This window comes from Balaenoptera musculus, chromosome 13 (assembly GCF_009873245.2).
Source record: "Balaenoptera musculus isolate JJ_BM4_2016_0621 chromosome 13, mBalMus1.pri.v3, whole genome shotgun sequence".
NCBI classification, from domain to species: Eukaryota; Metazoa; Chordata; class Mammalia; order Artiodactyla; family Balaenopteridae; genus Balaenoptera; species Balaenoptera musculus.
The window spans coordinates 10,768,264-10,793,931 of NC_045797.1; the positions used below are offsets into that span (position 1 = coordinate 10,768,264).

The 25,668-nt window shown below is 37.4% G+C and overlaps 1 protein-coding gene across 1 annotated transcript in view; it reads left to right on the plus strand.

The window, feature by feature from the left end:
• Positions 1-25,668, plus strand: part of ACOXL (acyl-CoA oxidase like) — a 317,745-nt gene that overhangs the window by 200,505 nt on the left and 91,572 nt on the right. Inside the window, 1 exon segment of the mRNA XM_036873780.1 lies at positions 5,575-5,686. Coding sequence (XP_036729675.1) covers positions 5,575-5,686 — 112 coding nt within the window.

Consider the following 25,668-nt stretch of genomic DNA (forward strand, 5'->3'; position numbering starts at 1 on the left):
AAGAACCAGCTTTTAGTTTAATTGATGTTTGCTATTGTTTCCTTCATTTCTTTTTCATTTATATCTGATATGATCTTTATGATTTCTTTCCTTCTGCTAACTTCGGGGTATTTTTGTTCTTCTTTCTCTAATTGCTTTAGGTGTAAGGTTAGGTTGTTTATTTGAAATTTTTCTTGTTTCTTGAGGTAGGATTGTATTGCTATAAACTTCCCTCTTAGAACTGCTTTTGCTGCATTCCACAGGTTTTGGGTCGTCGTGTTTTCATTGTCATTTGTGTCTAGGTATTTTTTTATTTCCTCTGATTTCTTCAGTGATCACTTGGTTTTTTAGTAGTGCATTGTTTAGGCTCCAGGTGTTTGTATTTTTTACACATTTCTTCATGTAATTGATATCTAGTCTCATAGCGTTGTGGTCAGAGAAGATACTTGATATGATTTCAGTTTTCTTAAATTTACTGAGGCTTGATTTGTGACCCAAGGTATGATCTATCCTGGAGAATGTTCCATGAGCACTTTAGAAGAAAGTGTATTCTGTTGTTTTTGGGTGGAATGTCCTATAACTGTCAATTAAGTCCATTTTGTTTAATGTATCATTTAAAGCTAGTGTTTCCTTATTTATTTTCATTTTGGATGATCTGTCCATTGGTGAAAGTGGGGTGTTAAAGTCCCCTACTCTTATTGTGTTACTGTCGATTTCCCCTTTTATGGCTGTTAGCATTTACCTTACGTATTGAGGTACTCCTATGTTGGGTGCATAAATATTTACAATTGTTATATCTTCTTGGATTGATCCCTTGATCATTATGTAGTGTCCTTCTTTGTCTCCTGTAATAGTCTTTATTTTAAAGTCCATTTTGTCTGATATGAGAATTGCTACTCCAGCTTTCTTTTGATTTCCATTTGCTTGGAATATCTTTTTCCATCCCCTCACTTTCAGTCTGTATGTGTCCCTAGGTCTGAAGTGGGTCTCTTGTAGACAGCATATATACGGGTCTTGTTTTTGTATCCATTCAGCCAGTCTATGTATTTTGGTTGGAGCATTTAATCCATTTACATTTAAGGTAGTTATCGATATGTATGTTCCTATTACCATTTTCTTAATTGTATTGGGTTTGTTATTGTAGGTCTTTTCCTTCTCTTGTGTTTCCTGCCTAGAGAAGTTCCTTTAGCATTTGTTGTAAAGCTGGTTTGGTGGTGCTGAATTCTCTTAGCTTTTGCTTGTCTGTAAAGGTTTTAATTTCTCCGTTGACTCTGAATGAGATCCTTGCTGGGTAGAGTAATCTTGGTTGTAGGTTTTTGCCCTTCATCACTTTAAATATGTCCTGCCACTCCCTTCTGGCTTGCAGAGTTTCTGCTGAAAGATCAGCTGTTAACCTTATGGGGATTCCGTTGTATGATATTTGTTGTTTTTCCCTTGCTGCTGTTAATATTTTTTCTTTGTATTTAATTTTTAATAGTTTGATTAATATGTGTCTTGGTGTGTTTCTCCTTGGATTTATCCTGTAGGGGACTCTCTGCACTTCCTGGACTTGATTGAGTATTTCCTTTCCCATATTAGGGAATTTTTCAACAATAATCTCTTCAAATATTTTCTCAGACCCTTTATTTTACTCTTCTTCTTCTGGGACCCCTATAATTCGAATGTTGGTGCGTTTAATGTTGTCCCAGAGGTCTCTGAGACTGTCCTCAATTCTTTTCCTTCTTTTTTCTTTATTCTGCTCTGTGGTAGTTATTTCCACTATTTTATCTTCCAGGTCACTTATCTGTTCTTCTGCCTCAGTTAATCTGCTATTGATTCCTTCTAGAGAATTTTTAATTATGTGTATTGTGTTGTTCTTCATTGTTTGTTTGCTCTTTAGTTCTTCTAGGTCCTTGTTAAACGTTTCTTGTATTTTCTCCATTCTATTTACAAGATTTTGGATCATCTTCACTATCATTACTCTGAATTCTTTTTCAGGTAGACTGCCTATTTCCTCTTCATTTGTCTGGTCTGTGGGTTTTTACCTTGCTCCTTCATCTGCTGTGTGTTTCCCTGTCTTCTCATTTTGCTTAGCTTACTGTGTTTGGGGTCTCCTTTTCACAGCCTGCAGGTTCGTAGTTCCCATCGTTTTTGCTGTCTGCCCCTAGTGGCTAAGGTTGGTTCAGTGGGTTGTATAGGCTTCCTGGTGGAGGGGACTTGTGCCTGTGTTCTGGTGGATGAGGCTGGATCTTGTCTTTCTGGTGGGCAGGACTGCGTCTGATGGTGTGTTTCGCGGTGCCTGTGACCTGATTATGATTTTGGGCAGCCTCTCTGCTAGTGGGTGGGGTTGTTTTCCTGTCTTGCTAGTTGTTTGGCATAGGGTGTCCAGCACTGTACCTTGCTGCTCTTTGAGTGGAGCTGGGTCTCAGCGTTGAGATGGAGATCTCTGGGAGAGCTTTTGCCTTTTGATATTATGTGGAGCCAGGAGGTCTCTTGTGGACCAGTGTCGTGTACTTGGCTCTCCCACCTCTGAGGCACAGGCCTGACACCTGGCCAGGGCACCAAGACCCTGTTAGCCACACGGCTCAGAAGAAAAGGGAGATAAAAGAAAGGAAGGAAGGAAGGATGGAAGGCAGGGAGGAAAAGAAAGAAAGAAAGATAGCACCAAAACCAAAAAATAAATCCGCCAATGATAACAAGTGCTAAAAAGTATACTAAAAAACAAAAAAAACAAAAAAAATCCCCTGACAGACAGATCCCTAGGACAAATGGTAAAAGCAAAGCTATACAGACAAAATTACACAAAGAAGCATACACATACACACTCACAAAAAGAGAAAAAGGAAAAAAATATATATATCTTTTTGGGAAGTCTGAGGTCTTCTGACAGCATTCAGTAGGTGTTCTGTAGGAGTTGTTCCACATGTAGATGTATTTCTGATGTGTTTTTGGGGAGTAAGGTGATCTCCACGTCTTACTCCTCCACCACCTTGAAGGTCTCCCCTTGTCTAATATCTTTACTGGTTTTTGTATCAGGGTGATGCTGGCCTCATATAATGAGTTCAGAAGTGTTCCTTTCTCTTGATATTTTGGGGTAGTTTGAGAAAGATAGGTGTTAGTTATTCTTTAAATTTTTGGTAGAATTCACCTGTGAAGCCATCTGGTCCTGACTTTTGTTTGTTGGGAGTTTTTTTAGTTTGTTTGGTTTTTTTACTGATTCAATTTTATTACTGGTAATTAGTCTGTTCATATTTTCTATTTCTTCTTCATTCGGTCTTGAAAGAGTATACGTTTCTAGTACTTTTTCCATTTCTTCTAGGTTGTCCATTTTATTGGCATATAATTGTATAGTTTTCCATTCTCGTGACAGATAGACACCTCGGATATTAACAGGTTTTCACTCCTCTGAGCAGAACTTCTGTGAACATTTGTATACAAGTGTTTTCATGAATGTGTTTTTATTTCTCTAAGGCAAATAGTAGGAATGGAATTGCTGAGTCATAGGTTATGTGTATTTAGTTTTATGAGAAACTGAGAACTTTTTCCAGTGTGGTTTTACAGTTTTACAGTCCATCAACAAGTGTGAGAGTTCTGGTTACTCCTTATCCTTGTCAACATTTGCAGTTGTCAGTGTATTTAGTTTTAGTCATTCTGGTGGATTTATTATGCTACCTCATTGTGGTTTCCATTTGCATCTTCCTGATGACTCATGATGTACATTTGAATTTAATTTAAATTTTATTTAAATTTAGAGTCATTTTGACCTTCTTGTGAAATACAAGGAGGTTGCCCTTAGTGATTTTCCTATTTTTAAGATACTCTGCCTAATCTTCTATGCTGGGTGAGCTCCTAGAGCCATGTGGCACAGCCATGCTTGGTAGGTGACTACGATAGAGTGGGTGGATGAGATCCACTTCCTGTGGTGCATGCTGTTCACAACCTCAGGTGGACAGCGTTCTACAATAAATATCCCAGGAAAGGTAGTTTCTAATAACAACATTCACAGTCGCCATGTTCCATAGTAACAGTCCCTGGAATGACTAAAACATGCTTTTCAGTAGAATGTGAAAGTTCTTTACAGCTTTTGTGAAATAGATTGAAACAGAAACCCAATCTTCTAAAGACTAGACTCAGAATAAGTATTGATATAATTTAAATTTCCATGTAACTGGCATGTAAATAACCTCCCATCTTACTTGTCTAAATGGAGGATGATTATTAATTCAGTGGTATATCAGTTCTCAAAAGCACTGTATCAGTTGCTTCTTAATATTTCTCTTGTGGCTTCTGATTAAGCAACAACAAGCTACTTGTAGGTTTTAAGTTTTAATTAAAGAGAACCTAAGTTATTTGGGTCTTATAATAACTTACTTCCCAAAGATCTGGGGGAAGGGGAGGGAAAAGGGGTAGCTGAGCTATGGGAAACGTTAATTGTGAATTAACTCCTTAGTTAATTCTAAGTTCTAAAGACAGAAGTTTCATGGAGGGCTGGGGGGACAAAATCACCCCAAAAGGCAGAGTTGCATGATGAAAAACCCCAAGTGTTTTTGAGGGAGACTTGGGTGTTTTGAGTCTGTTTGTGCCTAAATCTCTTAACTCCCATGTGCCTCAGTTTCCTCATTTGCCGGATGGGGAAGATGGAAATTACTTCCTGCTGAAGAAAATCACCATCTCTGTGACACACTCTACCCTGTGCTTATCCACACCCCTCTCACTGCCCTCTGGGGCTCCTCTTCCCTTCAATACGGGCATCCCCTGAGACAGCACTGAGCTTGAACGTGTTCTGCCTCTGTGACCTTGAGCAGGTTACTGAATCGTGCTGAGCCTCAGATTCTCCAACTGTACATTGGTTAATTGTAGTATCCACATCACAGAATTATTGAGATTATTGAATAATTCACAGCAATAGTTAGCAATAAATACATAATATATTTGAGAAATATTATTCATTGCCAAGTACTTTGTGACAGATATATTTGACTACTACTATTCATTTATAATCAGTATTATAACAAACGTCCAACAATGTTGAGTAAATTATTATAAACCTACTTCATGAAAATTATATAGCTGTTAATGAAGAAAAACTATGTAAAATATTAAACACTATTATAATACAATAGTAAGTGGTATAAATTATTGGGTATAAAATAAGCTACAAGGATATATTGTACAACACAGGGAATATAGCCAATATTTTATAATAACTAAATGGAGTATAACCTTTAAAAATTGTGAATCATTATATTGTACACCTGAAACATATACTATTGTACATCAACTACACTTCAATAAAATTTTTTTTAAAAAGCTATATAAAATATTCTTTAAAAGATTAAAAAAATAGTAAGTGGAAAAAGCAGTAAACCAAATTATCCTTATATCACAAGGATGACTACATAGAATAATTAGATCCAAGCATTCATCCGAAAAATAGTGAGAAGAGGCACAAAATACAGCAAGTGACAGATGCAAGGGGATGATTACGTGTACTTACACTACTTACCTATTAGGAGGAAATTCCTTTTGAAAAAACAAACCCTGTCTATTTCTTTCAAATTGAAATTCTTTGGTGAGGACAAAATAATAATGATGGTCACTGTGTTTTTCCTTCAGTTTCCTGGCGTTTAACATGGACACAGTCGGTAATCTCACCTTTCTGTTGAAAGCAGTCAATTTTCGTGAAAGGGTTCTTCAGCGGGGTTTGGTGGCCCGGATTTATTATAAGGTAAAGATACATTGTGTTATGTTTTTCCTTTTGGTGTTTAAGGCATATTCTTGCTGGTGAACTATCTACTAAATGTAATACAGGATTAGTCAGCGTAATTACAAGCTTCTGGAAATGGCTAGAATTCCTACAAGCCATTTTGCATGACAGCCTTGCTCGCTTTGGAGGCCCTGATGCTAGTGATTATCTCTTGTGTGATATCTTTTAGAATTTTACCTGCAAGTGTCGTTTGGCTGCCGTGGGAGTTGATGAGTGGGGTAATTTTTAACCCTTATTGGAATTGAAGAGTCATTGTCTGTATGTAATAACGAATACATTGTTTTCTTGGGGGAGTGGGGGGCAAGTGCATCAGGCACATGTGAAAATTAACCATTGAATTAGCCTGAGATGCACTCTATTTCCTATTAAAATGCCCATGACGTTCTGCAAAATCATAAAACCTCCTATCAGCATTGATAAGAAATCTAGAGGGAATTTGCACCAAGTACTATACCAGTGGGGCTGGTTTGAGGAAACACCCCCACCCCAGCAATATCTGTTTCATCTCCTAACCCCAACATGGAATAGACAACAAGACCCCAAGAGAAGGCTTTACTTATCCCACTTTCTACCCAGGCTCAGGAGCTCAGGGCTACCATAATCTGAAATCAGACCACGGCTCCCCCTCTGCAAAGGAATTATGTTCCAAGAGGACCAGAATTGGGTCCCATGAAACTCTCCCCCTTCAGTTCATCTCTTTTTATATTGATTCCAAGATCACATCTCCCAGTACAACACAGAGCGGAAGGAGGATGAATGGCACATGGGGATGGGTATTGGTTTCGGAAATGCTCTGAGGCAGAAGAGCCTTGGGAGCGGAAATGGTCAAGATCCACCTTGTGAAACAGAGAGACTGATGAGTACCTGCTGGAAGTTGGGCCAGGTTTGTGCAAACCACTCCATCCTCCAGTTATAGGTCTGAGGAGAGGCCCTGCCAGATGCCAAGGACACATCCAGGTGGGTTTAAGTCTCTCCACATTCCCTGCCCTTATCAAGCATGGAGCCAGCCAAAGTAAGAGAAGGATGTGATCAAAGGCAAAGATGCACTTGTAAGCAGGACTAACAATGGAGAAAATGTAATCTATGAACTAGCTTTCCAAGACTGTAGAAGTAAAGGATAAAGATGAAATGGCATGGGGACTTCCCTGGTGACGCAGTGGTTAAGAATCCGCCTGCCAATGCAGGGGACACGGGTCTGAGTCCTGGTCTGGGAAGATCCCACATGCCGTGGAGCAACTAAGCCCGTGTGCCACATCTGCTGAGCCTGCGCTCTAGAGACTGTGAGCCACAACTACTGAGCCCGCGTGCCTAGAGCCCGTGCTCTGCAACAAGAGAAGCCACCACAATGAGAAGCCCGTGTACCACAGTGAAGATTAGCCCCCCGCCTGCTGCAACTAGGGAAAGCCTGCGTGCAGCAATGAAGACCCAACGCAGCTAAAAATAAATTAATTAATTTTAAAAAAATGATGAAATGGCATGAGATGATAATCAACACAGAGTGGAAATGATAGAAATACAACCCATGGATAAGAAATATTCCTGAAATATTCCTGAAAATGCTGGAACAAAAGGAGCAGAAATATAATAACCAACACAAAAGAAATATATTTTTCTTAGTGTAAAATAAATCAAGATTTTAATAGGAAAAAAACCATACCTGGATATAGCTTGCAAATCCAGAGTAAAGAGAATTTCATTAAAGCAACCAGACAGAAAATAATAGTTTACCAACAAATGGAAAAAAACAAGCTTAACTTAAATCTTTATTCACCAGCTCCAAATGGAGTAAGACCTGCTCCTCTAAAGAGGAAACTCATGATCTAAGCATACCATTCCAAACCAAATTTAATTCATGAGTACAAGCAGTGGAAAGATATCTTCAGAAATCTAAGAATCAGAAGCAATTTCACTCCCATGGCCTTCCTTAAAAATTATTCAAAGACCTACTCAATAGGACATGAAAAAGAATCCAAAGTAATAACTTGAAAATAAGGAAGTCAAGATATAAAAGGATTGGTGGTCCATGTGAATCAGCCTACCAATAATTATGTGTTTTAAAAAATTAGTTCCAGAGTTAAATACATAAGCTAAAAAATGTTTTTGGAAAAAAACCATGAATTAAAAAAAAACCTTTGTGTCATTGGGTCTATAATAGATTGGTTCCTAAGATATTTTAAGGTAAGATAAAAAAAACTAAAGTAAAGTAAAAACATGCTCAATTTCTTACTTTAATTGCAGGGTAGGCAAAAGGCATTGTTTTGTTTGATCATTAGAGAAAAACATAGGTTAAAATATATGTTTCATTACATTAAAAGTCAACATGATTTCCTTCCCATTTAGGTTACCACAGAGCACTGAGTAGAGTTCTCTGTGCTATACAGTATGCTCTCAATAGTTATCTATTTTATACATAGTATCAATAGTGTATGTATGACAATCCCAATCTCCCAATTCATCCCACCCCCCCTTCCCCCATGGTATCCATACGTTTGTTCTCTACATCTGTGTCTCTATTTCTGCTTTGTAAATAAGATCATCTACATAAACTTTTTCAGATTCCACATATATGTTAATATACGATGTTTGTTTTTCTCTTTCTGACTTACTTCACTCTGTATGACAGTGTCTATGTTCATCCACATCTCTACAAATGACCCAATTTCGTTCCTTTTTATGGCTGAGTAATATTCCATTGTTTATATACCCCACATCTTCTTTATCCATTCCTCTCTTGATGGACATTTATGTTGTTTCCATGTCCTGGCTATTGTAAATAGTGCTGCAATGAATATTGGGGTGCATATGTCTTTTTTGAAAATTTATTTATCTTATTTATTTATTTTTGGCTGCATTGGATCTTTGTTGCTGTGCACAGGCTTTCTCTAGTTGTGGCGAGCGGGGGCTATTCTTTTCTGCGGAGCATGAGCTTCTCATTATGGTGGCTTCTCTTGTTGCGGAGCACAGGCTCTAGGTGCATGGGCTTCAGTAGTTGTGGCATGCAGGCTCAGTAGTTGTGGCACATGAGCTTAGTTGCTCCACAGCATGTGGGATCTTCCCGGACCAGGACTCGAACCTGTGTCCCTTGCATTGGCAGGTGGATTCTTAACCACTGCACCACCAGGGGAGATTTTCTCAGGATATATGCCCAGTAGTGGGATTGCTGAGTCACATGGTAGTTCTATTTTTAGTTTTTTAAGGAATGTCCATACTGTTCTCCATAGTGGCTGCACCAATTTACATTCCCACCAACAGTGTAGGAGGATTCCCTTTTCTCCACACCCTTTCCAGCATTTATTATTTGTAGATTTTGTGATGATGGCCATTCTGACCGGTGTGAAGTGATACCTCATTGTAGTTTTGATTTGCATTTCTCTGATAATTAGTGATGTTGAACATTTTTTCATATGTTTGTTGGCCATCTCTATGTCTTCTTTGGAGAAACATCTATTTAGGTCTTCTGCCCATTTTTTGATGGGGTTGTTTGTTATTTTGATATTGAGCTGCATGAGCTGTTTGTATATTTTGGAGATTAAGCCTTTTTCCGTTGCTTCATTTGCAAATATTTTCTCCCATTCTGAGGGTTGTCTTTTTGTCTTGTTTATGGTTTCCTTCGCTGTGCAAAAGCTTTTAAGTTTCATTAGGTCCCATTTGTTTATTTTTGTTTTTATTCTCATTACTCTAGGAGGTGGGTCAATAAAGATCTTGCTGCAATTTATGTCAAAGAGTGTTCTGCCTATGTTTTCCTCTAAGAGTTTTAGTGTCTGGCCTTACATTTAGGTCTTTAATCCATTTTGAGTTTATTTTTATGTATGGTATTAGGGAGTGTTCTAATTTCATTCTTTTACATGTAACTCTCCAGTTTTCCCAGCACCACTTATTGAAGAGGCTGTCTTTGCTCCATTGTGTATTCTGGCCTCCTTTGTCATAGATTTGGTGACCATAAGTGTGTGGGTTTATCTCTGGGCTTGCTGTACAGTAGAAACTAACACAACATTGTAAAGCAGCTATACTCCAATAAAAATTTTAAAAAAGTGAAAAGGCAGTCTACTGAGAGAAGATATTTGCAGATGATATATCTGATAAGGAGTTAATATCCAAAATATACAAAGAATGCATACAACCCAACATCAAAAACAAACAAACATACAAACAACCCAATTAAAAAATGGGCAGAGGACCTGAATAGACATTTTCCAAAGAAGACATACAGATGGCCAACAGACACATGAAAAGGTGCTCAACATCACTAATCATCAGGGATATGCAAATCAAGACCACAAGGAGATATACCTCACACCTGTCAGAATGGCTATTATCAAAGACCACAAATAACAAGTGTTGGAGAGGATGTGGAGAAAAGGGAACCCTTGAGCACTGTTGGCGGGAGTGTAAACTGGTAAAACCACTATGGACAGCAGTATGGAGGTTCCTCAAAAAATTAAAAAGAGAATTACCATACAATCCATCAATTCCACTTCCACTAATTTGAGAAGATGTATGCTCCCCTATGTTCACTGTAGCATTACTTTAATAGGCAAGATATGGAAACAATCGAAGTGTCCATCAATAGATGAGAGGATAAAAAAGATGTGATGTATATACACACACAATGGAATATTATTCAGTCATAAAAAGAAGGAAATCCTTCTATTTGCAACAGCATGGATGAACCTAGAGGGTATTATGCTAAATAAAATAAGTCAGAGAAAGACAGATACTATATGACTTCACTTATGTGTGGAGTCTAGAAAACAAAACAAATAAATAAACATAACAAAATAGAAACAGACCCATAGATACAGAGAACAAACCAGGTGCCTACCACGAGGGAGAGTGCTAAGGGGATGAAAAGAAAAAGAAAATCAACTATGTGAAGTAATTAGCTTGGTGGTGGTGATCACTTCACCATGTATATTTATATGAAATCATCATGTTGTATACCTTAAATGTATACAGTTTTGTTAATTATACCTTAATAAAGCTGAAAAAAGATTAAAAATTACAATTTACATAATTAAAATGCATCCACTTAAATGAGTTTTGACAAATTTATTTAACCATGAAATGACCACCACAATCTAGATAAAAAACATTTCTATCACCCAAAAACATTCCCTCTTTCCAATCAATGCCCACCAGTACTCCCAGCCCCAGGTATCAGTGGTTCTGCTTTTTGTCACTATAGATTGGATTTTAATCTTGCCTATTACTGAATATCATCAGAATGAAATCATATAGAATGTACTCTTCCGTGTCTGGCATCTTTTTCTCAGATTAATGTTTTTGCAATTGATCCTTGTTGCTTTATGTAGCAGTGGTTCATTCTTTTCACTTTCAAGTAGTATTCCATTGCATGGATATATTGGAATCTGTTTATCCATTTATTCGTTGATGGGCATTTTTGTTATTTCCAGTTTTGGGCTATTAAAAATAAAGCTGCTGTGAGTATTCCAAAAAAAAAAAGTCAACATGAGCACAAAACACAGGATGCTTGTTATGCAAATCAATACAGAAGATGCAGCAAAGGTAAATACATGACCAAAAGTTTGTGCACTCAGAGACAGAGTAAAGAAGACACATCAGAAAGCAAGTTCTTGGAGGCTTCTAAGACCCTCTGGTGCTTTTCCTTTAGATGTTCCTACACCGAGGCTGAAGGGCTGTTTAGAGAGTTCCCACTGCCAATTGCTCCCTGGTTTGAGACTTTCTCCAGGGATTGCTTCTCCAAATCTCTTCCTGTTCATTGTGACTTCCCCTTTGTCCCTTGTCTAATTTGTATAAGTACAAATCCCCTCTCCCTGGTTCCCTGGCCCCCAAAGATTGATGATTTGACTTGAAGTGCACTGGTCTAGTAATCCCTTGAAATCAACTTTTCCATTATGATCCCTAAATTCAATCCACAGTAAACCATGGAGGGGCATCTTCTGTTACATTTCCATCCTTGGGGACCATGACTCCCTCCAGCTTCCACATCTAGAAGGTAGGGGATTAGATTTAAACTGGGCTATAATATGAAATGAAAGAGTTTTCCATTCTCCTAATAAAAGCATAGACTCTCAGATTACAAATAAATCTAATCATGAACATTTTGTACAGAAACAAATCTAATTATATACAGTGATGTATAGTTATATACATCAAAAACAAAAATGATTTTTAAAAAGAAGAATAAGTATAGATTGGGCAACAGCAAGTTATTTTCAGATAACTTTCAGAAGATTGGGGTATTAGTCTGCAAGGACTGAAGCCTCCTGGCAGCACCGACATGAGTGATCTTGGTAGCGTATCCTTCAGCCCTAGTCAGACCTTCAGACCCTGCAAGGACTGGGGCCATAGACAGCTTGCTGCAACCTTGACAGACCCTAGACCGGAACCATCCTGCTTCTGGATTCCCGACTTTCAGGAACTGTCTGAATAATGAGTGTTTGCTTTAATCTGCTAAATGTGGCGGGGGGCGGTATTTGTTACATGGCAATAGATACCGAATACAGATTTAGGCACCTCAAAGTTGGGTTCTGATCTAACAAAACCCTAAAATGTGGCTTTGAACCACCAAAATTCCTCAAGCCAGAAGCCGGTTGAGGAAATGACCCAATCACAAACATGTGTACCTTTCATGATAGCAGGATGCCTCAGAGGGAAGAACCAAGAGCCCAGAGGTGGACCAAGAGCCATGGAGAAAAAAAAACTCTTGGGCATGGGTAGGACTGAATCCTAATCAAGGAACTTCTGACAATGGCTCAGCCGGATTTCAGAATTTCTGTGGATTTCTGACCCCTGTATTCCTCCCATTTTCTTCTTTCCTGAGCAAGAGTATAATCCATTCCTATCCCACTAGTGTATGTTGGCCATGTAGGGGACAAATAACTTGTTTCTTTAGTTAAAAACCTTCAAATCAAGAGGAACTGTTCTGGAGGAATGACATCTGAGGAAACTTATCTGCACCTAAACTGGACGTAGATGGTGAGCTTCTGGAATTTGGGCCAATGCTGGTAATGGGATGGGAGAGAGTTTTTTGGGCCTTGGGGAAGGGTGAGGATGGGCTGTGATAGATAGGGTCCAAGGTGGCCTTCAATAATCCCAGCCTCCTGGCAGTCACATCTTTATACAGCCCCTCTACATTGTACTAGGGTTCATCTGTAGAACCAGTGGAATACAGCATAAGTGATGGTATGTCTCTTCTAAGATTGCATTATAAAAGTTACTGTGGATTCCTCCTTAGTTTCTCCCTCCCTTTCTTGGATCCCTGACTCTGGAGGAAGTCATGTCATGAGCAGCCCATGTGACAAAGAACCAAAACTTCTTCCAAATCTACATGAATGAACACTGAAGTGTTTCCTCTAGCCCTACTCACATCTCCAGAGATGGCAAGGCCTGGAGCAGTCAACAACTTGACTTCAACCTCATGGCAGAGCCTGAGCCAGAAGCACCAATCAAGACATGCCCAGATCAAAAAACCCTCAGAAACCATGTCAGATAATGACAGGTTTTTTGTTTTAAGATGCTAAATTTGGAGACAATTTGTTGCACTGCAATGGGTAACTAATATAGCATCAGAAAGCAAAAATCATGTAATAGTTTTGGCATTGATACATTTGTTGAAACAAAATTACAGAAGGAGATTATAGTCTTTTAAAATCACTATTTCTGTCTAATAATATAAGGAATGACATAGACATTCTTTCTATGTCAATAAGAATATGAACCCCCAATATTCTATGCTCCTAGTTTTTTGGTGATTATACACAGTGCCATAATGAACATTCTTAACAATGCAATTTTTCGACTTTACGTCCAAAGTGTTCTCTACAAATATTGAACCAAATTGTACTTCCCCAAGGTCCACATTTGTCCACACTCATTTTTTTTAACACTTTGTTTCTCCAGCTTTCTCACTTTTTATCTGGGAGTATGTCATATCATATTAGATGCTCTCTGGTACTTATTAAATATTCAGAACTATTTTCTGCTTAAAACTGTTCTCTTCCAGAGAACAAATAGTTTACAAGTGTGAACTATTTTCTTATTTTGAGAAAAGAAAAACTTTACACACGTACAAGTGTGTTTTCTGGTCAGAAAAAAAAAAACACATTAGGTGTGTGGCGTGGCAAAGAAATACAAGAGTTTTAGAATCAGACAATTATGCCTTACCACTTCTGAGCCTTATTATCCCAATTCTATATCCATAAATTTGGGATAATAAGAGTAGGTACAATACAAATTTGTTACAAGGATGAAATAAGATAGAATATGTTTCTTAAAAAGCATTTAAGAAATGATAAACCTTGCACTCATGTTAATTATCTGAGTTACTACCATTAGTGTAACCATTTTAATAGTCAATTCAATTAAATATTCATTAAACAATACAGTTTTCTAGGGCTAAGCATGGGAAGACCACAAAGATTATTAAGATGTGCTCCTACCTTGGGATAAGTCCACTAGTTATAGCCCAAGGCATAATGAAATAAGTACTAAATTATGACAGAACCTACAAGCTTAGAGAAAAGAATTTTGACTTCTACATTTAAGTTTGTATTTTTGGCTCAGCTTTTTGTTCAGCCAGCTATATGTTGGCTTACGTCTACCTACATTAATTTGGTGTATCTGGAAATAAAATGACCTGGTCAGCAATTTGAACATCTGACCCAAATGGAGTCTGGAGAATTATCTTCGAACAGTGTCCAAAGGTGGGTGATTTCATCTAGAATGCCAAGATCTTGTAAAAATAACCGTGTGATTTGGTTCAGGATCTTTTCAAGAGGCAAAAATGTGAGTGGGCTCCAGAAGTCTGCTTTTCTTTTGTTTTTCATTAATACTCTCTAATTTTCCTCAAATGCACATTTTACTTTGGAGACACTTAGCTCACACGTGTTAGATAGCCCATCTCCCTCTTACCCTGGAGGGAGCTCTAAGGGCTAGAAGTTCACAGAGTTAGAGAGTCAAGACCCCTAGGTCCTCACGAAAGACCTATCATCTGATACTGCCTTTCCCTCCTTGGTGCAGCCAGAATTTAACTTAAAATGGAGCCAGGAAATGTCCTTCTGTGTGGTGGTGGCCTTCTGTGTGGAGGGAGCCCAGCCCCATGGCTTGTCTTGGAAGCTCCACTTCTCCAGCTTTCTAAAATCATGCTGCAAGCGTTGTTCATCAAGGTCACTACATCACTTCCCCATTAGTGGGGAGCGGGGGGGAGACAATAAACAATGACTTGTCACTTTGAGAATATTTTATTAAGGACTTCATTTTATAGAGAAAAATCTAGGGGAGAAAAATGTATCCCCTGAGTAATCAATATGTTTAACAGATGACTGTTTATTTTCAAATGTGGGTAACAAAAATTGGGCAGATAGAGGGATGATAATTCAGGTGGGATGAAAACTGTTCTGGTTGACCAGTTTATTCATGTCTGTCTCTCGTCACCTGTAATATTCTTCTACTGCACTGGTGGTTCCCCCATTTCAGGGTGTGTAGGAATCACCTGGAAAAGAATGATTTTAAAAATCTGATTCATGTTGCCTTCCTCCACACTGCAAGGCTGAGTCAAAAGGGAAAGAGAAGTGGTTTGTAAATGAATATCACGAATCATCCTCAAAATTCACGGGCAGTCAACTGACTTGGAAACAACTACCCAAAGTTATTTTTTTCTTATTCAGAATTTGAGATCTGGTTGGAGAAGAATTGGTGGAGGCTGGAAATAAAGTTTTTGGAGATGTAACTTTATAGAGCTTTCTGTTTAGAAAAGTAACAGTCACCTACAGTTTTTATTGTTGTGGTCAGTGCAGCCTGACTGCTGTGTGTGTGTGTGTGTGTGTGTGTGTGTGTGTATGCACACGTGTGAGAGAGAGAGAGACACTCTAAAGCTCTTTAGATCTTTAGAATATAATGAAATCATATTACTTCTGAAGGCTATCTTTCTAACATATGATGCCAGTTATTTTGTTAGAATTTTAGACTAACAGTTTCTTTGCCCAGGTCACCTGGTTGGCATTTGGAATCTCACGTGAGTTCTTGTCTGTAGAAAATGTGAGCTGTCTGTATCAGTGATTGGATGGCACACACATGGCACGTGCTGGAGGTCAGGCTGCCAGAATCTCATCAGTCACAGGTCCTCAAGAGCTTTGGTCCAGTGATGTCTGGTAGATCCAGAGAGGAGCTGGAAAATGCCATTGTCGATGAACCCAAAGAGAATATCTGGTCTGCTTTGCTTGTACTTCTCTGAGAGTTTCAGAGTGGAGACAGGAATCAGAGAGTAACAGCAGCTGGGTTGTGTTTGTTACATTTTTAAAAGCCAATACAGCAACCTGAAGAGCAGATGTTTTACTAAAAATCTCATGGTACAGAAATGCCAAGAGCTTTATTCCAGAGACAGATCATCAAAGACAGGAAACAGGATTAGAAACCAAATTTCCTGAGTTCCTGGTTTGCATTGATCTTGCATCTTCTAATTCCTGTGGTCAGGTTGGGCTGGGAAGATGACCAGCAGACCAGGGCAACCTGGCGGAGGGGCCTTTTTGTCTTCAGAGCACTGGGTGCTGCCTATACAATGGCCACCTTATGCAAAAGTAAGGCTCCGCTGCTGACTGGGGCTTGAAATTCCTTTAATGGGGAACGTATACCCATTTCTCAGTGAGAGCTAAGGCTTAAACTCCTGCAACTCAGCGAGGGGGAAAGAGTGACTGACTTCCACATCGCAGTAGCTGTACATGGTGTGAGGAAGGGGTAGGTGGTGGTCTGAGAGACCCCAGAGGCAGGAACAGGACAGGCAGGAAGATCCAAGGCTGCCTGTGCCTGCCTCCTGTGTGCCGTGCTCCTTTGTTGTTTCTGGTCATAGGAAATGTTGCTGTTCTGTGATGCTTTCCTCTCTCTTACTCTAGTTGCTTTAAACCCAGTCAATACTAGGAGTTGCATTTTCTCTTTTCCCCTCACTTCTAACTTTCTCCATCTTTCTCTCAAAGAGATCACCTAAATTCTCTTCCTAGGGAAGCCTATTATGGGTAGGGAATGGAAAGGAAAGAAAGAAGGGGAAGTGATGAGTAGGAAAAGGAAGAGGAAGTTATATTTCTAATAACTGCATGGGCGGTGCAGTCATTTCCTTTTTGTGTGAGAGCTAGAAGGGTCCCTCAGGAGGCAACCTGAGGACCAAAATGGTTAGTGGTTTCTTCAAGGGAATGCAGTCACCAAGAGCAAAGAGGAGACTCACATTTGGTTATGCAAATATACTATTTTTTTTCCTTAAACTTTCACCCACTATTTTAGTAATCATCTATGTATCTTTCTGGAAATAATCAATACTGTGGTGTTTACTAGTGGGGATTCTATTTCTCTCATTCCTGCTACATTCCTTTATTAGAAGCAAGAGCTGTCCCTTCTCCTCCAATGATTTAATGATTTATCTATTCAATTAATTATTATTTATATCAGTGTGGATTAATGGATATTTATTGTATATTTGGGCTATGTCCAATTCTACCATATTTTATTTTCTTGCTCAAATTGTTCCAGCTTTGGCCACTGAGATCTCCCTCAGTTTAACTAGCCCCTGTATCTCTTTGATATGTCCCCATCTTTTTGTTTTTTGAAACACTTCCTTATTTTTTGGTACCATAAAATGTTCCAGGCTCATCTCATATTTTCCCTGCCCAACCTGTAATCAACCATTTCTCCTAGAGTCCCTGGTTCCTTTTATTGGAGAATAGTATTTAAAAATCAATATCTGGTTGCTGAGTGTGCTAATTGCTACTGGAGTGTCACTACTTCTAGGCTTGTTCTAAGCTAGAAAATAGATATAGGTTTACTCACTCACACATTCTCACACAGATCTGTATGCACATATATTAGAAACCATGAGTTTATACTGGTAGTTCTGATTCCAATCCCAAACCACAAGCATTCCCTCTTTCCTATTTGTAACTTCTTTCTCTGAGAAAGTGAGAAATCTGGCTTTCATTGTCTACTATGTTTACTTATTTGATCTTCCCTAGTATACACATTAAGTAGTTTCAGAATTGCTAACCCATCTCTCTGTGAGAAACACATTTACAACTAGAATACAGTATTTGTCTTTGTGAACTTAGCTTACGGTATCTAATCAAAATAGTATTTCCAAAATTACTTTGACTTGTTCTTTCCTTCTCCTTCAGTGAGATTGTGTTATTCATTTGCAACACAGTTAGGTTCATTTGTGGCTATTTGTATTCTACTCTGGGATCTCCCAACATCCTGGTTGATTTGAATCCATTCATGTTTTGGCTACATGAAACATTACTAAGTTTCTAAGAATCAAAGCTGTACAAAAAGTATACTCAGAACTGTCACTCCTTCCTCACCCCTACATCCCCACTTCCATTCTTCTCTTTTTTCCCCACATACCTCCAATAGGTGAACAGACTATTTAGTTTTTGGCTTATCCTTCCTTTATTTCTTTCACACAAATAATCAGATACATTTGTATTTTCTTATATTGTTTTCTCTCTTTCATGAAGGATCACATACTATAGATACTCTTCTGTATTTTTTTCCCTCTTAACAGTATGTCCTGGAAAGCATTCTATATCAGTTCATAGAGATCTACCTTATTCTTAAACAAACAAACAAACAAACAGAAAAACAGCAGAATAATACACTGTATGGATGTATCGTAGCTTACTCAACCCCTCTTTATTGTATGCATATGAAATTTAGTATTGCTTAAGGTGTACCTTTAGGGTGGATTTCTGGAAGTGTGATTGCTGGGTCCAAAGGTAAGTGCATATGTAGTTTGGTTAAGTATTGTCAAATTATCCCTCAGAAGGTTGTACCAGTTTGCATTCTCCCCAGCAACGTTTATTTCTTCACAGCCTCATCAACAGAATGTGTTCTCATACTTTTTTATTTTTGCCAATTTGATAGGTTAGAAATTATATGTCTATATTGGTCTAAGTTCCATTTCTCTAATTATGAGTGAGTTTGAATAGTTTTTCATCTATGTGAGAGCTATTTTAACATACTTTTCAGGTATTATTTGTTCATATTAGCTTCCCATTTATCCATAGGGATTTTGGTATTTTTGTACAATAATTTTCTATATTAAGGATCTTATACCTTTGTCATATTGCAAAAATTTCTTCCAGTTTGTCACTTGTCTTTTGACATTGTTCATGGTAATTTTTGCCATGCAAAAAGGTGTTTAACTTCTGTGTAGTCAAATGGATTTTAACAGAGAGAAAGCCTTTCCCTACATTTAGGTTAAAGAAGAAGTTACCACATGGGAACCTCAATCTTAATGTCCTGAGGAGTCAGCAGATAGAGTTTGGGACTGTCAGAAAGACTGAAAATTGAAGGGGGAAATTTAAAAAAAGGGAGCCATAGAGAGGGAAACTTCAAAATATGTGTATTAACACTACTCAAATCTTTAACTGATATCTGAAATATGCATAGGTGGACAAGACTCCAGAGAGCAAGGGATCCTTCATTTGAAAGACTTAAAAAGCTGAGCAGAGAATTCAACTGTTGCCTACCACATAGGACACAGAATATGTAGTTTGAGTTCTGCCCAGTTAGAGAGGTATGGAAAGCTTTCCAGTGGAACACCAGAAGGGCCATGCCTTAGGTATAAAAACCTATGTCCCAGGAAAGGGGATTTCCTCAAGGACTACAAGTAGAATTAAAAGATACTAAAGGCAAAACCAAAAAGATTCTTCCTGACAACGAATTAAACCAAGCCTCTACAGATTCAAGTTTATCTGCTACTGATTTAACAGCATGCTGGAATAAAACTCAACACTCTTTAGAGGAAAATAACAGGATCTAGAATGAGTAGTATATACAGTGTCCAATATACAATAAAATATTACCAGACATGTGAACAAGTTGGAACATGTAATCCATAATCAAGAGAAAAATCAGTCGATAGAAAAAGACACCAAAAATAACTCCAGTGGTGAAATTAGAAGACAAGCACTTTTTAAAAAATATGATGAATTTATTAAAGAGTGGACAGGACATAATAAATGAAATTTTCAGGAGACTTTTGGAAATTTTGTATATTTTAAAAACCCAAGTGGGATAGAACTGAAAAATACAATACTATAAATAAAAAATTGGGACTTCCCTGGTGGCGCAGTGGTTAAGAGTCTGCCTGCCAATGCAGGGGACACGGGTTCAAGCCCTGGTCTGGGAAGATCCCACATGCCGCGGAGCAACTAAGCCCATGTGCCACAGCTACTGAGCCTGCGCTCTAGAGCCTGCGAGCCACAACTACTGAGCCTGCATGCCACGACTACTGAGGCCCGCGCGCCTAGAGCCCATGCTCCACAACAAGAGAAGTCACCACAATGAGAAGCCCGCATACTACAACGAAGAGTAGCCCCCGCTTGCCACATCTAGAGAAAGCCTGCACACAGCAGCAAAGACCCAATGCAGCCAAAAAAATTAATTAATTAATTAAAAAAATTAATTGGGTGGAATTAACAACAGATTGGACGCAACAGAGGAAAATGTCAGTGAACATGAAGACATCAATAGAAATCCTTTGAGCTAAAGCTCAGAGAGAAAAAGATTGATAAAAATGAACAGAGCCTTAGTGACCTGTGGGACAGAATCACACACTCTAATATACATGCACTTGGAGTCTCAGAGAAAGATAAGACAGAATGGAACAGAAAAGGTATCAGCCAATTTTTAAAAAAATGACAGCACACAAATCCAGAAAGCTCACAAGATTCAGACAGAGAGGATTGAAACCAACCAACCAACCAAACATAAAAACAGAAGCACATCATAGTAAAACTGCTGAAAATAAAAGATAAAGAATAAATTGTAAAAGTAGCCAGAGAAGAAGGAACATTAGAAACAGAAAAGAAATGATAAGAATGATGGTTGACTTTCATTAGAAATTGTAGAGCCAGAAGACAGTGGAAAAGATATCTCTAAAGTGCTGGAAAAAAAAAAACCAACTTTCTCCCTAGAGTTTTAGAGCCAGCAAAGATATGTATCAAAAATGATTTAAGGCATTTTCAGGTAAAGGAAAGCTGAGAAAATTTGTCATAAGCAGACCTGTACTAGAAGAAATGTTAAGGAAGTTTCTTCAAGCTGAACAAAATGAAATTGCATGGAAATTTAAACCTAAAGGAAAGATGAACAGTGAAAATGCAAAATGTGTAGGTAAATATTAATGACACCTTCCTTCTTGTCTTAAACTTTTTAGAATTCAATTGGCTATTTAAAGCAAACGTAATCGTAGTTATTTTGGTTTTATAATGTATATGGAAGTAAAATGTATGGCACCTTAGCACAAAAGATGGGATTTAAAGTACTTGGAATTATACTATTATAAGGTTCTTATGTTATACATGAATTGTTATTAATTAAAGGCAGACTGTCATAGTAAAAAATATATATTTTAATAGAGAAGGTAAACTGAGACAAAAAAGTAAAATCCTCAGTTAATCTGGAAGAAGGCATGGAAGAAGGAACAAAAACTAATGACCTAAGGAGACAGACATACCATAGTAGTATAGTAGACTTATACCCAACATTATCAGTAACTATATTAAATATAAATGGACTGAACATTCCCATTAAAAAGCAATTAAATTGTCATATGGGGTTTAAAATAAGCAAACTCTCATCTATATGCTTTGAAGATAAAGATACAGACAAGAAAAAGATATAGCTTGCAACTAGAACATGAGAGCCTAAATTAATATCAGATAAAGCAAACTTTAAGACAAAGAATGTTACCAAGGATAAAGAGGGTCATTTCATGAAGATTAAAAGACCACTTCATCAAGAAGGCAATAATCTGAAATAGGTATGCACCATAACAGACATTCAAAATACATGAAGCAGGGGAACTTCCCTGACGTTCCAGGGTTTAAGCATCAATGCTCCCACTGCAGGGAGCGTGGGTTCGATCCCTGGTTTGAGAACTAAAATCCCACATACCATGTGGCCTGGCCAAAAAAAAAAAAAAAAAAAGCATGAAGCAGAAATTGACAGAACCAAAGGGAGAAACAGACAAATCCAATAATTGGTGAAAGAAATAGACAGGAATTCAATATGGCTTAAAAGATGTGAACAACACTATCATCCAACTCTATCTATTTAGCATTTATAGACATTTATTGAAAACTACACCCAGAACTACAGTTGCTGTTCGTAAGACAAATCTCAATAAAAATTTTAAAATATCAAAATAATACAGAATATTTTCCCTATTGATAATGGAGTTAAATTAGAGATCAATAACAAAAAGATATCTGGAAAAATCTCCGAAATAAATATTAAGCAACTCATTTCCGTGAATCCAAGAAGGATTCTCTAGGGGAGTTAGACAATATTTCAAACTGAACGATAATGAAAGCAAAACGTATCAGATTTGGTGGGTGTAGTGAAAAGAGTCCTCAGAGGGAAATTTATAGCTTGAAGCGTTTATCTTAGAAAATAAAAAAAGGTTTAAGTAAATGATGTAAGTTTCCACCTTAAGAGCTAGAAAAAGAAGAGCGAAGTAAGTAGCATAAAGGGAATGATAAAGATTAGAGAGAAATCGATAAAGCAGAAAATAAACTCTAGAGAAAATCAACAAACCTAAAAGTCTGTTCTTTGAAATGATTAAACATTGATTGATCCCTAGCAAGACAGATCAAGAGAAAAAGAGATAAAGGACTAGCTAACAAGATCAAGAATGAAAGAGGGAATATCATAACATATAGGACAGAGATTAAAATACAATAAGGGAATATTATGAACAACTTTATGCACATAAATTCAAGAACTTAGAACAAATTCCTGGAAAAACACAACTTTCAGGAGCAAGCAAAAAAACAAACGGGGGGAGCTAAAAATATCTATTAAATGAATTTAATTTGTGATGGAAACATTCTACAAAGAAAGCTCTAGGTCCAGATGGTTTTCTGTTGAATCCTATCAAACATTTGAAGACAAAATTATACCAGTCTTACACAAAACTCTTTCAAAAACCCATATAATACTGGTATGAGAACTAATAAGTACATTGCAAAGAAAAAATTATAAACCAATATTTTCATTACATAGGTAGAAATGTATAATAAAATATTAAAGATTGCATCCAGCAATATATATACAAAGAAAAATATGTCACCAAGTGGTGTTTACTCCAAGAATGCAGTGTTGATTTAACATTCAAATATCAATGAAATCTACAACATTGACAAAATAAAGGAGAAAAATTATGTGATTATATAATGCAGAAAAAAAATTTGACAACCTCCAACATCAGTTCATGGTTATAAAAAGTCTTAGCAAACTAGAAATAGAAACTCATTTCCTCAATTTTGAAACAGCACATCTACAGTAAACCTATAGTTAACATATCTAATGGAGAAATATTGCCCGCTTTCCTCACTAAGAGGGAGAACAAGGTGAGAATGTCCACTTTCACCACTTCTATTTGACATTACACTGGAGGTCCTAGCTGTGCAACAGCTAGGCAATAAAAAGAAATAAATGACAAGTATTGTAAAGGAAGAAATAAATCTGTCTTAATTTGCAGATGAAATAGTTGTTTAAATAAAAAATATGAAAGACTTCACCAAAAATACCCCCAAACTCTACCAGAACTAGTAAATCAATACACGGTTACAGGATACAAACTCAGTATCCAAAATAAATTTTATTTTTATACACTATCAATAAACAATTGGAAAACAAAATGTAAAATTAAATTAAATTTACAATATCATTAAAAAACATGAAGTTCTTAGGAATATATTTTACAATAAAAATTCAAACAGTGCAAGATCTGTATATAGAAAACTATAAGACATTGCAGAAGGTAATTAAAGAAAACTTAAATAAGTGGAAAAGTATATCATGTTTGTGCATGAAAAGATTCAGTATTGCTGTGATGTTCATTTTCCTTAAATTGGTCTTCAGAGTCAACACCATCTCAGTCAAAGTCGCAGCAGGACTTTTTGTAGAAACTCACAAGCTGATTTGACAATTCATGTGGAAATACAAATAGCCTAAAATAACCAAAGCAACTATGAAAAAATTTGAAGGAATGTGCAGGCCTTGTACTATCTGATTTTAGAGTTAATGCTAATGCTCCGATAACCCAGGCAGTATGGGATTGGCATAAAGATAAACAAATAGATCAATAGAACACCATAGAGTCCAGAAATCGACCCACAAATATATGTTCATTTGACTTTTTACAAAGGTACAAAGGAAATTAAATGATGAAGAGATAAATTTTTTCAGCAAATTGTGCCACAAACAGCTAAATATCCGAATGGTAAAAAAATGAACCTTGACCTATTCCTCACATAATACACAAAAATTAATTTGAAATTGACCATAGACTTAAAGTGAAAGTGAAAACTATAAAACTTTTAGAAGAAAACATAGGATATCCTGTCTTTGGCAGTGGGGTAAACTAAGATTTCTTAGAAAAACAATAAAAAGCACTAACCATTCAATTAAATATTGATTGATTGGATTTTTTTCAAAATTAAAAAAAAATTGTTCTCCAAAAGACACCAGTAAGAAAGCAAAAAGACAAGCCATGACCTTGGAGAAATTATTTGCAACACATGTATCTGACAAAAGACTTTTATCCAGAATATATAAAGACCTCCTCTAACTTAGTAACAAAAAGACATAATCTAAGAAAAATTACACAAGAGACTTGAAAGACACTTCACAAAAGAAGATAAAAGAATGGTAATGAGCACATTAAACTTTTCTCAATCTTATTAGTCATCAGGGAAATTGAAATTAAAACCACAATGAAATACCACGACACACCCACTGCAGTGTGTTAAACTAAAACGATTGATGAAATTCAATCATGGTGACAATATGGAACAAGGGGAACTTTCATAATTGCTGTTGGTAGTGTAAAATAGTAATACCCATTTTGGAAAACAGTTTGGCAGTTCCTTATAAAGTTAATTATATACCCACCCGACGACCAGCACTTTCCTCCCTAGGTATTTACCCAAGAAAAATGAAACCCTGCTCACAAAATGACTTATACAAGAATGTTTATAACAGCTGTATCAATAATAGTCAAAAACTGGAAACGACCCGAATGTTCATCAGCGTGAGTCTGGATAAACCAGTTGTGGTATCTTCATACATCAGAATTGTATCCAGCAATAAAAAGGGATAAAGTACTGTTACATGCAACCAAATAAGTGAATTTTACAGATGTTATGTGTAGTGAAAGAAGCCTGGCAGAAAAAATTAATAATGTATGATTCCATTTATATGACATTCATTCAAGAAGGGGTGAAATTAGCAGATGGTTATCTGGGGATCAGAGAGTGGGAGACTGGTACTGACAGAGAGGGAGTACAGAACGGGGTCTGGGAAATTTCTATACCTTGGCCTGGGTGGTTACATGGTTACATACACATGTAAAAAATCATCAAGCTGTCAACTTAAGATTTATGCATCTGACTGTATGCCTCTTATTCCTCAATTAAAACATTTAAAGATATAACTTAAGTGGTGCCTCACAGCATTTAGGTTGTTTGCATTACAGGCACTTACCATTTTTTGGTATATGAAATTGGAAACTTAGAAGTTTCCAAGATTCAGCTGCTGAATCTTGATACACTAATTGGGGAAAAGAAGAAATGGCTAATGGCAACAACCTTCACCAAGTGTCAGTTCTGTGCTAGACAATTTTCAGTGTCACACCAAAACACAGTTGTGGGTGCCCAGGCCAGCCAGCGGCATGGAATCCAAAGAGCATGGTGACAGATGACGGGGGAGGTCTGGGCCAGTGTCCAGGGTCACAGGAGTCTGGCAAGAGGTGAGCTATTGAGGGCTGCCCTAAAGTCAGGCAGACATACCCTAGAGATTCTGAACCTTCTATTAGAGATCTTACATCCCAGAGGCTGGACCCCAGGAAGCAGGGCCCTGACCAAGGTGGTAAGGAAGGCCCAGGCATGGACCGTTGGGCAAGTCGCCCAGAC